General features: G+C 56.7%; 2 protein-coding genes across 9 annotated transcripts; one reads left to right on the top strand and one right to left on the bottom strand.

The window, feature by feature from the left end:
* Positions 1-196: 196 nt before the first annotated feature.
* Positions 197-7,517, top strand: ABCB6 (ATP binding cassette subfamily B member 6 (Langereis blood group)). Of its 4 annotated transcripts, none has more exons than XM_021702782.1 (19): positions 197-1,034; positions 1,350-1,487; positions 1,737-1,923; positions 2,110-2,211; positions 2,382-2,565; positions 3,135-3,256; positions 3,694-3,890; positions 4,227-4,292; positions 4,477-4,602; positions 4,758-4,834; positions 4,924-4,987; positions 5,091-5,176; positions 5,398-5,455; positions 5,670-5,774; positions 6,166-6,340; positions 6,485-6,597; positions 6,818-6,912; positions 6,981-7,049; positions 7,235-7,517. In XM_021702782.1, the coding sequence occupies exons 1-19, from the start codon at positions 486-488 to the stop codon at positions 7,335-7,337; spliced, it is 2,616 nt and encodes an 871-aa protein (XP_021558457.1). In that variant the 5' UTR covers positions 197-485; the 3' UTR covers positions 7,338-7,517. The 4 variants fall into 4 exon arrangements, with proteins under 4 accessions (XP_021558457.1, XP_021558458.1, XP_044769349.1 ...); XM_021702783.2 differs by having other exon boundaries at positions 3,781-3,890; positions 7,235-7,506; XM_044913414.1 differs by lacking the exon at positions 1,350-1,487 and having other exon boundaries at positions 197-1,046; positions 1,752-1,923; positions 3,781-3,890; positions 7,235-7,506.
* A 125-nt stretch (positions 7,518-7,642) lies between these two features.
* Positions 7,643-10,606, bottom strand: ZFAND2B (zinc finger AN1-type containing 2B). 5 transcript variants are annotated; one of them, XM_021702927.1, is made up of 10 exons: positions 10,523-10,606; positions 10,327-10,399; positions 9,938-10,032; positions 9,567-9,698; positions 9,284-9,435; positions 8,935-9,030; positions 8,795-8,855; positions 8,618-8,685; positions 8,218-8,290; positions 7,643-8,014 (listed from the first exon to the last, which is right to left on the bottom strand). In XM_021702927.1, exons 2-10 carry the CDS (start codon positions 10,379-10,381, stop codon positions 7,970-7,972), a joined length of 777 nt encoding a protein of 258 aa, XP_021558602.1. In that variant the 5' UTR covers positions 10,382-10,399; positions 10,523-10,606; the 3' UTR covers positions 7,643-7,969. The 5 variants fall into 5 exon arrangements, with proteins under 5 accessions (XP_021558602.1, XP_021558604.1, XP_021558603.1 ...); XM_021702929.1 differs by having other exon boundaries at positions 8,218-8,330; positions 10,327-10,561; XM_021702928.1 differs by having other exon boundaries at positions 7,643-7,910; positions 10,327-10,561.
* Between the last annotated feature and the right edge of the window lie 1,566 nt (positions 10,607-12,172).

Raw genomic sequence — 12,172 nt, 5'->3', positions numbered from 1 at the left:
TTTCGCGCCCCGAGCACGTGACCAAGCCGACTCCGCCCTGGTATTTTGCCTTTCCCGCGTGCACCCTCCCCCTCCCGCCCCTTCAGAGACGTTGACCAATGGGGACCCTACGTAGGGGCGGGACCGTCCTGGTGGGCGGGGCTGCTGCGCGAGGGAGCTGCTCTGGTCAGACGCCGAGCATTCTTTCGGGCCGGGTCTTGGCAGTAGGGTGCCAGGCTGCGAGCGAGGGCCGGACGGACGGGAGAAGACGGCGTACGTGCCCTGCGTGAGTGCGTGGCGGCGGCGCGTGCGCGAAGAGTGGGTAGTGTGGCCGGGCCCACGTGTGTCCCTGCCCGAGACCCCCGCGGCTTGGCGCCCCTCGGCTCCATGACCCGAAACACCCCACCATCCGCGCCCCGCCCAGAGCAGCCGGTTCCGTTTGCCCTTCTTGCAGTCCCCGCAGGCCCCAAAGTCCCCGCAGCCTCGGCCGGCGGCCACGCATCGCCATGGTGATTGTGGGCAACTACTGCGAGGCCGAGGGGCCCTTGGGGCCGGCCTGGGTGAAGGGAGGCCTGAGTCCCTGCTTCTTCTTCACGCTTATGCCCTCGACACTGATGGCCCTGGGGGCTCTGGCCTTGGTGCTCGCCCTTCCCTGCAAGCGCCGGGAGCGGCCAGCTGGCCCCCACGAGCCGTCCTGGAGCGCCGGCCCTCTTGTCGCTCCCTATGTGCTGCAGCTGCTTTTGGCCACACTTCAGGTGGCACTGCCCTTAGCCAGCCTCGTTGGCCGGGTGGGCACTGCTGGGGCCGCCCCGCTGCCAGGCTACCTACTGCTGGCTTCCATACTGGGGACTCTGGCCAGCGCCTGTGGCCTGGGGCTGCTCGTGGTGGAACATAACCAGGCCTGGCAGAAGCTAGCAATGGGCATCTGGATCGAGTTCAGGCACAGCTCGGGTCTCCTGCTCCTCTGGACTGTGGCATTTACAGCTGAGAACTTGGCCCTTGTGTCTTGGAACAGCCCACAGTGGTGGTGGGCACGGGCAGACTTGGGCCAGCAGGTAAGGGACCTCGTGGGGAGAGGAGAATCATGAGTGGCAAGGGCTGAGAAGAAGGATGGTATGTCTGGTCACACTGGTTCCACACTTTCGGATGCCTCTAAGAAAGGGAAGAAGGGGGAGGCCTGCATGGCCTGGTTGCTGATAGCCAGCTGGTGGGGTGTGTCTGTGCTGAGTCACTCTAGATTTTTTTAAAGCCTACTTGATGCTGGGCCCCTGACCTGGGTATGTGCCCTACCCCAGTCCCTAGCTCTGTTATAAGTGGTAACAATGGCATTTTGGCCTTCTTTGATGCTCTCCGGACACGTTTTATTCTAGGTTCAGTTTAGCCTGTGGGTGCTGCGGTATGTGGTCTCTGGAGGGCTTTTTATCCTGGGACTCTGGGCCCCTGGACTTCGTCCCCAGTCCTATGCCTTGAAGGTTAATGAAGAGGATCAAGACGTAGAGAGGAGTGAGGTATGCCTGAATTTCTGAACCTTAGGGTCTGTCTTAATTTCATTGCCTGTCTTCATTTTTTCTCACCATAATATTTCTTTCCCAAATCTCAGTTTGTGCCCTGTGAGCCTTTCTGACCTCACTGGGGATCACTTGTGGGTCTGAGATAACTGGGAGCTGTAATCCCATACATTTTCCCTAGAGGGGTTCGGCTAGGCCACTTCTTTTTGATTTCTGAGCTCCCCTCCCCTACGTGTTTGACCATCCTAGGTTCAGTCACCAGAGGCACCACCAAGATCTACATGGCAAGACCTTGGCAGGAAGCTCCGCCTACTGAGTGGCTACCTGTGGCCTCGAGGGAGTCCAGTTCTGCAGCTTGTTGTGCTCATCTGCCTGGGGCTCATGGGGTTGGAACGGGGACTGAATGTGTTGGTCCCCATCTTCTATAGGGACATAGGTGAGGGGAAGAAGAAGTGCCTGCTCAGCTCTCTGGTCCTTCATCGGCCATGTGAGGGGTGGGGGCCCTAACCTACGGAGGTGGGACAGTGTTAGGAGCTGGAGGGTCAGAAAGGGGACTGTGGCTGGTGCCTGGAGCAGAGAGCCCTCGGGGCCACAAGTGGGCTCTGACTTATTTTCTCCATAGTGAACTTAATGACTGAGAAGGCACCTTGGAGCTCCCTGGCCTGGACTGTTACCACCTATGTCATCCTCAAGTTCCTCCAGGGGGGTGGCACTGGCAGTACAGGTATGAGGGACTCTGCTGTCACCCTGGTTGTCATTGGCCTCTCTTCCTCTTCCTCCCCGAAGCATCCCTCCCTTGGCCCCTTGGCGTTCTCGGACCTTTCATATCTCGGTAGCGGGCTGATGTCATTTGGCCCCTCAGCTCTACCGAGGCCTCCCCCCCGCTCCCCCTAGGCTTTGTGAGCAACCTGCGCACGTTCCTGTGGATCCGGGTACAGCAGTTCACATCGCGGCAGGTGGAGCTGCGCCTCTTCTCCCACCTGCATGAGCTCTCCCTGCGCTGGCACCTGGGACGCCGTACCGGGGAGGTGCTACGGATTGTGGACCGGGGCACATCCAGTGTCACAGGGTTGCTCAGGTGCCAGGCCCGTGGAAATGGAGTGTGGGACGGTGGGGCTGGAGAAAGCACCCAGCTTCAGCTGCCTCTCCGTCCTCCTTTTTTTTATTTTAACTTTAAGATAAATATACACATGCTGCCATAACACAAATAAAATGGAACAAGTATCTTATAAATTCTACTCACTTCTCCAGAGGTTCCCACCCCGTCTAGGATGTTGAGTTGTGCTCTTGACACTTTGACATACATATGTGCAGAGACTCACGGCACTAATGGGGTACTGGGGAGGGTTTCCCTAAAACACATAGGGTCATGGCACAGATGTCATTCTCAAAATTGCCTTATTAACAAAACGGTATGGAGACATCTTCCCCTGCATGAAGATCCTCCTCATTCGTTATAACTGACCCTGTGCATTCTGTACTTGGGGCCTACTACCGTTTATTTAGCCATCCACCTGTTGAGAGGCATTTAGCTTGATTCTAGTCTGCTGCCACTGAAAAACGAAACACCACACGGAAACTCCTGGGGGCAGAGCTGCTGGCTCCAAGCCCCTAAACCTTCCTTTGTTGCCTGACTCGCCTTCCTAGCTACCTGGTGTTCAACGTGCTCCCCACGCTGGCTGACATCACCATCGGCATCATCTACTTCAGCATGTTCTTCAACGCCTGGTTTGGCCTCATTGTGTTCCTCTGCATGAGTCTTTACCTCAGTGAGTGCTGCCTGGTGGAAGTGTCTCCCTGAAGTATTTTGGGGACTTCCTTGGGCATGAGCCCTGCCCCTACTCAGGTGGCCCAGCTAGGAGAGGCTGTGGATTAGTGGACTTGAGTAAGCTGCTGCTCCCCAATGTGATGGGTGGGCCTTCTCTTCTGCCAGGGGGGCTGTAGCTCAAGCCGGATAGAGGGACAGGGAAGGGCATCCTGGTCACATTAGGGGCCTGCTGTGGGTTCAAGTCAAGGAGAAACCTCATTTCTCTAACCAGCTGCAGCTCGCGTTCATTTGGTCACCAACAGCATTTTCACACACGAGGCTTTGTGCAGGCCGCAAAGACGCCTCAGGCATAGCCCCTTCCCCCAGGGAGCTTAGGGCTCTCTCCCTTTGGGATCTGGGTCCCTGGTCTATAGCTCAGGGTTCGTTTGTATGTGTCAGGTAGCGAACATCCGCCTGTGGTCTCTGCTATCGGGAGTGATGTCTTGATCTCTTCTTCGCCTTCCTCCCCCTCCTGTCACTCTACAGTTGTGACCATTGTGGTCACTGAGTGGAGAACGAAGTTTCGACGTGCTATGAACACACAGGAGAATGCTACCCGGGCCCGAGCTGTGGACTCTTTGCTAAACTTTGAGACGGTAATGAAGGCCTTGGACAGTAACGTGAGGCACGGAGATGTGAGGCAGCCACGACCAGCGGGGCTGCCAGGGAGCTGCGAGGGGCGGGGGGGGGAGGGGGTGCCTTTTCAAATGAGGACGGAGGGAGGCCTGGCTGCCTCAGTCAGAAGAGCACGGGACTCTCGATCTCAGGGTTGTGAGTTCTTGCCTCATGTTGGGTGTAGAAATTATTTAAGTAAGAGTTTAACGAAAGAAAGAAAAAAGATAAAATGAGGAAGGAGCCACTGGGAATCTGGAGGAAATGATCCAGGTGTTCAGGCTGCAGCCTCGTCTCATACAGTGGTTTGATTTCGTCAGGTGAAGTATCACAACGCGGAAGGTTACGAAGTGGACCGCTATCGAGAGGCCATCCTCAAATATCAGGTGAGGATGCTCGTTTGACGCCGGCTGAGAGCAGTGTACTAGCCTCGTGGAATTGCCAGGGCCAAGAGGAGTACAACTTGGGCTGAAAAAGTGAGGTTGAAGATGCCTGGGGGCTCAGGTTTGGATTTGGTGAGAGTGTATGTGTGACATTCCACCCCCCGGCCCCCCCATATCATTGCCCCAGCATTTGGAGTGGAAGTCAACGGCTTCACTGGTTTTACTAAATCAGACCCAGAACCTGGTGATTGGACTTGGGCTCCTTGCTGGCTCCCTGCTTTGTGCGTACTTTGTCAGTGAGCAGAAGCTACAGGTGAGGGAACTGTGCTGGGTTTGGGGAAGAGGGGCCCGGGGTCCGTGTTTGGGCCTCCCGGTGCCTGGGGGGAAGTGCGCAAGGTGACAGCAGATGGGCGGGGTGCCAGCCCGTAGGCCTCCCGTGACTCCATCGTCCTCCTGGGATCTCCGCAGGTCGGGGACTTCGTGCTCTTTGGCACCTACATCATCCAGCTGTACATGCCTCTCAACTGGTTTGGCACCTACTACAGGTAACCTGATCTCCGACCCTCACCTGTCCGGGGTGCATGGTTATTTCCCTAGCTCCTCAGAGGAGCCCCAGCCAGCGCTGTTTTTGCAGGATGATCCAGACAAACTTCATCGACATGGAGAACATGTTCGACCTGCTGAAAGAGAAGCCGGAAGTGAGTGAAGCGCGGGGTGCGGGAAGCGGGAGTCTGCGTGGTGTTCCGGTGGCTGGGGAAGAGCAGACCTTAGTGGCGGCACACATGGGTGGCACTTTCCCAGGTGAAGGACCTCCCTGGAGCAGGGCCCCTGCACTTCCAGAGGGGCCATATTGAGTTTGAGAATGTGCACTTCAGCTATACCAGTGGGTGAGTCTCCCTTTTGCCACCTCCCAGCCTCCTGTCCCATCATCCATTTACACATGGCCTCCGCCCCCCCCCATCCCTGCTTCTCAGCCCACCACTGCCTAGAAGGGGAGCCTTCTAGGGCAGGGCCCAGGGGAGGGGCAGGGCCCAGGAGTAGCTCTGCTGGTGGAAGGAGTCCCTGGGAGCGCAGCAGGCCTGCTGACCATGCCCACCCTTCCTTGCAGGCGAGAAACGCTGCAGGATGTGTCCTTCACCGTCATGCCCGGACAGACCCTGGCCCTGGTGAGAGAAGACCCAGGCACTTGGCCCAGACTCCTTGAGTTTCCCTACTCCGGTGCTCATGGAAGTTTGTGACCCAGGCTGTGGGTCAGAATCCTGTCACGACAGGCCACAGGATTGAATGTAGCAGCCTCGATGGACACTGGTGGCTTCTTGGAGAGCAAGCCTTAAAAGCGGTAGGCCTGAAAATATTTTCCCTCTGTTTCCAATGCACCAGGTGGGCCCATCTGGAGCAGGGAAGAGCACAGTGTTGCGCTTGCTGTTTCGCTTCTATGACATCAGCTCTGGCTGCATCCGAATAGATGGGCAGGACATCTCACAGGTAAGGTTGCTGGGGAGGAGATTGTGATTTAGGGGCCTGTGTGTGAAAGAATGGCTCTCTATGAAGTGCTGGCCACTCTCCAGGGAGAGAAGGAGAGGTCACCCCTGCAAAAAGCTGCAGCTGGAGACCTCAGCCTTACTAGCGTCACGTGACCTACCCCAGTAGAGTAGTCATGGGCATAAAAAGCATCTTTTTTCTTTGTAGATGGAGAAGCAGACTCAGGGAGATTGAGTGATTTGCCCACACAGCTAGGACTTGGGATGGTGGTGACAGGGTTCCTATACCCCATCCCATGTGCCCCCCCCCACCCCACCCCCGATCCCATCTTACCTCCCAGAGGGTGGGCGTGGGGCAGTCTCATGGCCTGGGCCATACGGTCTTTTGGCTCCAGGTGACCCAGATCTCCCTCCGGTCTCACATTGGAGTCGTGCCCCAGGACACCGTCCTCTTCAATGACACCATCGCTAACAACATCCGCTATGGCCGTCTGACAGCCGGGGACGAGGAGGTGGTAGCTGCCGCCCAGGCTGCGGGCATCCATGAGGCCATCCTGACTTTCCCTGAAGGTGAGCTTCCTGCAGAGAGGCCCTGCCCTGCCCGATTCAGCCCTGCTATTCCCTCCAACCCTCTGTTCCATCCCGTCCTGCTCATCTGGGCGCAGAAACCAAATGTATTCCGTGTGACTTGAGGTAGGCGGGCAATGTTCACAGGATACGAGACGCAGGTGGGCGAGCGGGGACTCAAGCTGAGTGGTGGGGAGAAGCAGCGTGTGGCCATTGCTCGCGCCATTCTCAAGGCTCCAGACATCATTCTGCTGGATGAGGTGAGGGCCCTGGGCAGTCTGCTCCCCTCCTTCCTCCCTTGCGTGTTCCCAGGCCATCTGCTGCTGGGCAGCATGAATCCCTGCTTCATAAAAACACCTTACAGTCCTCGAATGCAGAGCAGGTTCTTTTTGATTCCCAAGGCCTCAGCTAGCAGCTTGTGTCCTCCTTCCACGGGGATCTCGGGTGGCAGGGGCAGGTTTACCCAGATCCTCTCTGTAGGCAACATCAGCGCTGGATACATCTAACGAGAGGGCCATCCAGGCTTCTCTGGCCAAAGTCTGCGCCAACCGCACCACCATCGTCGTAGCGCACAGGTACGGGACCCCGGGCAGCGGGCGCCCACTTGTGGTGTATGGTGCGTAACGCAGCTCTGATTTCTCAGGCTCTCAACTGTGGTCGACGCTGACCAGATCCTCGTCTTTAAGGATGGCTGCATTGTAGAGAGAGGACGGTAAGGAACAGCGCAGGATGAACAGGGCGGGGCCTCTGAAGGGGGGCGGGGAGGAAAAGGTGAAATCCCACGAGTGTCTCGGAGCTCCCTGGCTGATCCCTCTCCTCTCTGTGGGCTGGTGGTGAGGACTCTTGGGGTTAAACGGGTGGTTGGGACTTGCACTTTCCTCCTCCTCCTTACCCCAGGCACGAGGTTCTGCTGTCCCGAGGCAGCATGTATGCAGACATGTGGCAGCTGCAGCAGCGGGGACAGGAAGAAGTCTCTGAGGACACCAAACCCCTAGACTGAGACCGGTGACAAAGCTGCGGCCACATCCCTCCCAAAGGAGAACTCAGAGGGGAGTAAGATGTATCCCTTTGCCCGGCATGTTTCATCCCGGTGTTGGGGTATGGTGCTAGCTATAGCTGGGGAAAAGAACCTTCCGGAAAAGCACTTTTTGGGGAAATAAAAGTGTGGACTATGCTAGGATCCTTGTGACCTTGGTGTGGGGCATTGCAGGGGGCCTCTACCCTTAGGCGAGGGGCACATTCTTGACAGGACTCCTCTGGTTTCGGTTGGAAAGGAGAAAAAAACACACCACTTGGAGGTCTTAGTGACTGCCAAGATCCTTTATTCCTTCCAGGCCCCTCCTTGCCCCCTACAGATGGGGGCAGCCTCAGTGTAAAGGGGATGACATGATGCAGGGGGCTGTCCGGGGCCTGGCCAGCATTCGCCAAGGGCCCACCCACCAGACAGTTCTAGCTGCTCTCTTCCAGGGCCTTCTATAGGCTTGGCTCCACAAGGTGCTCCTCCTGATGCTCCCTGGAGATGGCCTCCTTGTCTTCACTCCTGGCTGCTCCCAGCCTCCTCTCCCTGTGTACCCTAGAGGTGTGGGGGCCACAGTCCTCCTCAGCTGAGCTTCCCTCCCCAAGCCCAGGGCCCTAGCACAGGCTGCAGTTGGACGGCTTCAAGCTGCGGCTCTGGGCCTGGAGCAAGGAAAGGGGAAGGAAGGGAAGACAGGGTGCGACGTCAAGGAAATGAGGGCCAGTCCTCACTTCAGAGCCCAGTGTGGGCTGGAGTCACACCAAAAACAAAAGGATAACCACCATTCCGAAACTCTCTGCCACTTGAAGAAAGCCCCTCCCCACTCCTCCCAGTGCAGGACCTGAGCTCTCCCCAGTCCTCATACCTGCTGCCGTCGGTATTCTGCCTCACTGGCTGACAGTGCTTGTGCTAAAGCTAAGTCTTCTTCCTCCTGAGAACTGGGAGGGAGGAATAGCGCAAGTTGGATGACAGTAATACCTAAAACGTGAGCATCTGATCTGTTAGGCATCCCTGTGCTGAGCGCTTCTGAGTATTCTCTCAGTCTTTCCACAACCCTACAAGGTAGGTAGTAGTACGGTCCCATTTTAGAGAAAATTAAGAACCCTCATGGGTTCAAGAACTTGTCAAAGGTCATATAGTTAATAAGCTGAATTTTGAGCCCAAGTTCTTAATTATTATCCTGCATGGGGTTGGAGTGGTCCCACCGCCCTCCCTCCAAACTGAGCCTTTGCCCACATCCCACTCTCTTTCACCAGAGGAGGTACCTTGGGACCTGGGGTTTGGTCTCTGCCAGGGACAGTTCCAGGGCTCTTTGCAGAGCCTCATCCTCACTCTGCAAAGAGGAGAAAGAAAACCAGTTGCCTTGGACTTTATTCTCCTGGCGGGGGCAGGGGAGGGTTTGCTTCTGCCACCCGCCCCCCCCCAAGCTCCGCCCAACTCACCAAGCCATTCTGCAGAGCAGTCACTGGAGGGGCTGACCTGGATGGAGACTGGGTTGTTGCTCTACGGCAGACATTCAAGAGGCTGAAGTCAGAGATGTGAAGGGAAAAAAGGGAGAGAAGAAACAGGGAGGCCTGCCTACCTGCTGGGAGAGGTAGATGAAGACACCGTCCGACTTGGGCTGGGGATGGTGCTTGTAGAAGAACCCAGACCTTGCGCTCTGGAGATGGCGGCAAGTCTGTAGGGAAGAGACACTCTTGGCATGCCTCCAAGAACAGTCAGCTTGCATGTCCTCCCAGGCATTACCCAGGAAGTCAGGAGGGGAGTTCCTCCAATCTGGAAAAATACGCACTTGAATAGGAAGCTAAAATAGACTCCTCTAGCTAAAGGCAACAGGTTTGCAGCTCCTCAACTTGTAACGATAGAGGCTGAGTCAGTTCCAAAAGGATGGGGTGATCCCAAAGGCAAGTACTGGACCTGGTTGCAATTACCCTGGCCGGCTGGTTGGGTGACTCTCCCCAGAGCAATCATGGTCCAGTGGGTGACGGTGCTTGATGCAGAAGTTTCCGCCACAGCGCTCACAGGTCAGTTTCATCATTTCCCGCTGGCGGCAGCCAGAGCGTTCACACTTATTGGTGAAGATCTGAGATGCAGAGGGAAGGTTTGTCTCTGCTGAGACTCTGACCCCGTTCTCCAATCCCATCATAACAGCTCTTCGGGTTTGCAAGCATCCATGGTCCCAGCTGGGTCACGGCTAACCCCTCCAACGCTTACCTTACGTTTTTGCTGTGCTGGATCTGAGCGACAGTCTCGGTCGATGTGCTCCCCCACAGCGCGGTCAGGGGGCTCCCCTCTGGCCACAGGCACAGGCACATTACAGAGTGGGCACACAGGTACCTGGATATCCTAGAGTTAAGAAGGAGTAGGGGTCAGTCTGTGGCCCGCTCCCAGTCCAACCAAATCTCTGGTCCTGAAACAGCCTCCCTGAAAGAACCTGGATATGCGCCCTATAAACGCACAAGGAAACAATGTTTCCAGCACTGAGCTTCAGAAAAACAAAGAGAGGAAATGGGAGGCAGAGGGATTCCGGAGATGCTGCAAGCATCCTCCACCCGCCCCCTCCCGCCGTCAGACCGCCCCCTCACCTTCTGGTAAGCAGATCCACAGTGATGCTGGGCGTACGCCACATGGTCTGCGCAGAAGATGCCGGAGCAGGCGTCGCACTTGAGCGGCAGAAAATCTGCAGGGAGCGGGTCGGACTGCAGGTCCAGCGGGACCTCGACGTCATTCCCACTCACTCAAGCCTTCCACTCAGGGGAAGGGAAAACGCCGCCCAGTTTGCAACAAACTGCACCCGGTCCTACGCCACTATCTCCTTAGCCACGCCCCCTTAGCCACCGCCCCCAACTTCGATCCCCGCCCTCCTCTGGCACTGCCAGCCCGGGAGCCCAGCCTTGGAGCCCATCCTTCGCGCCACCTGCAGCTCCAAGCCGCGCTCGGCCCGGCCCCGCCCCCCGCGCGCTCCGCCCCTCACCCAAGCGCTGACAGCTCGGCTCGGAACAGTGAGCCCCGAGGTCCGGAAACTCCATCGCCGGGCCGGGCGGGGCCTGCTGGCAGAGGAAGCGGTGCTGAGCGTGTCCAGGGCTCTCGCTCCGGGTCCGCACCACGACCCCGCACTCCAGGGGGCTCCTGCCCCGCCCCTCCCTCTCCCCCCGCCCTGCCGGGGTTACCGGAGCCTCAGCCCTTCCCGGCCAGCGACTCCCACTCCTCCCCCGGCGCGCGCGGGCGTGCTGACGTCATCGCGCAGGGCGGGCACGTCCCGCGCAGTCTCTGGGCGGCGGGAGGAGCCTCCCCTGCAGAGCCGGGTCCCGCCCTCCCCTGGGGGCGGTGACCGCGCGCGGCTCCGGGAGGGTGGGAGCGGGCTAAGCTCCGGGACTGGCCAAAGCGCCGGCGAGGGCGAGGCTGGATGAGATCCTGGGGAAGGAGGGCTGGGGTGGCTTGGGGTCTTTCACAGTTGGGTCCCTCGCCCGCTCCTCACTCCAATACTTTTGCTCTCGCGCTTTCGTTCACTGCCACAGGGGCTCTTACTGTCCACGAGCTGACGACTCCCGTATTTCTTCCCAGTGCAGATTTCCCCCTGGATCTGCGGATCCTTCCTCCGGGTTTACCTCTGATGCCCTTTCTGTAAGACTTACCTGACCCTCCCCAGTCTGAGTTAGGAGCACCGACCGTGTGATCTCCCCGATTCTGTGCCAGCGCCCATATCACCTTATTGTAATAGGTTGTTCACACACATGCACATCAATGTCCTGGGAAATCGGGGACCGCCTCTATCTTGTTCTGGGTCCCTAGCACCCAGCGCAGTGCCTAGAATTGTGTGGTTTTGTTACTGTGGGTTTGATATGAGTTCAAAAGTTGTTTTTAGAAGTTGTTTTGACATAAGAATGAAGTACGTTGTGTCAGGATGTCATCTCATCTGTTCTCACAGGTGAGAATTCAGTAGTAGCTCAGCTGCTGCGGGGCCCCTTGGGGCTTATTAATAAAAACATATGAAGAAGCAACTGGATGACATATGCAAAGACATGACTTACAGGGCAATATATATACATCTCGGGTACCCCCAGTCTAGGGTGGACAAGTATTCTCTCAGTCAAAACCTGAAGGGTGGGCGCCTGGGTGGCTCAGTTGGTTGAGCGACTGCCTTCGGCTCAGGTCATGATCCTGGAGTCCCTGGATCAAGTCCCTGGATCGAGTCCCGCATCGGGCTCCCTGCTCGGCGGGGAGTCTGCTTCTCCCTCTGACCCTCCCCCCTCTCATGTGCTTGCTCTCTCTCATTCTCTCTCTCAAATAAATAAATAAAATCTTTAAAAAAAAAAACAAAAAACAAAACCTGAAGGGTGAGAGGATGTTGGCTAGGTGAAGGCCAAGGGAGAAAGGAACAGAGTGGAAGGAGATGGTATTCCAGGTGGAGGAATCGGCAGGGACAAAGACCTGGAGATAAGAGAGAGAACGAGGTCCTTTAGATGAGCTTTAAGAAAGCTAGGGGCTGGGCGCCTGGGTGGCTCAGTCGGTTGAGCGACTGCCTTCGGCTCAGGTCATGATCCCGGGGTCCTGGGATCGAGTCCCGCGTCGCGCTCCCTGCTCTGCGGGTAGCCTGCTTCTCCCTCTCCCACTCCCCCTGCTTGTGTTCCCTCTCTCGCTGTGTCTCTCTCTGTCAAATAAATAAATAAAATCTTTAAAAAAAAAAAAAAAGCTAGGGGCTATACGCAACTGATAAATTATGGAACACTACATCTGAAACTAACGATGTACTATATGTTGGCTAATTTAAATAAATTTAAATTTTTAAATTTAAATAAAAACAAATTTATTTAATTTAA

This window comes from Neomonachus schauinslandi, chromosome 3, assembly GCF_002201575.2.
Source record: "Neomonachus schauinslandi chromosome 3, ASM220157v2, whole genome shotgun sequence".
Lineage (NCBI taxonomy): Eukaryota > Metazoa > Chordata > Mammalia > Carnivora > Phocidae > Neomonachus > Neomonachus schauinslandi.
Note: the sequence above shows the minus strand (reverse complement) of the source record. Positions and strands in the feature narration are given on the sequence as shown.

Bases quoted from the DNA above. Each gene is read 5' to 3' on its own strand.
- ABCB6 (XM_021702782.1), top strand. From the start codon at position 486: ATGGTGATTGTGGGCAACTACTGCGAGGCCGAGGGGCCCTTGGGGCCG. The intron at 3,891-4,226 runs GTAATGAAGGCC...TGATTTCGTCAG, and splicing joins CTTTGCTAAACTTTGAGACG to GTGAAGTATCACAACGCGGA. The intron at 6,341-6,484 runs GTGAGCTTCCTG...CAATGTTCACAG, and splicing joins CATCCTGACTTTCCCTGAAG to GATACGAGACGCAGGTGGGC.
- ZFAND2B (XM_021702927.1), bottom strand. From the start codon at position 10,381: ATGGAGTTTCCGGACCTCGGGGCTCACTGTTCCGAGCCGAGCTGTCAG. The intron at 9,436-9,566 runs GTAAGCGTTGGA...TCTGCATCTCAG, and splicing joins CAGCACAGCAAAAACGTAAG to ATCTTCACCAATAAGTGTGA. The intron at 8,856-8,934 runs GTAGGCAGGCCT...TGTCTGCCGTAG, and splicing joins TCATCTACCTCTCCCAGCAG to AGCAACAACCCAGTCTCCAT.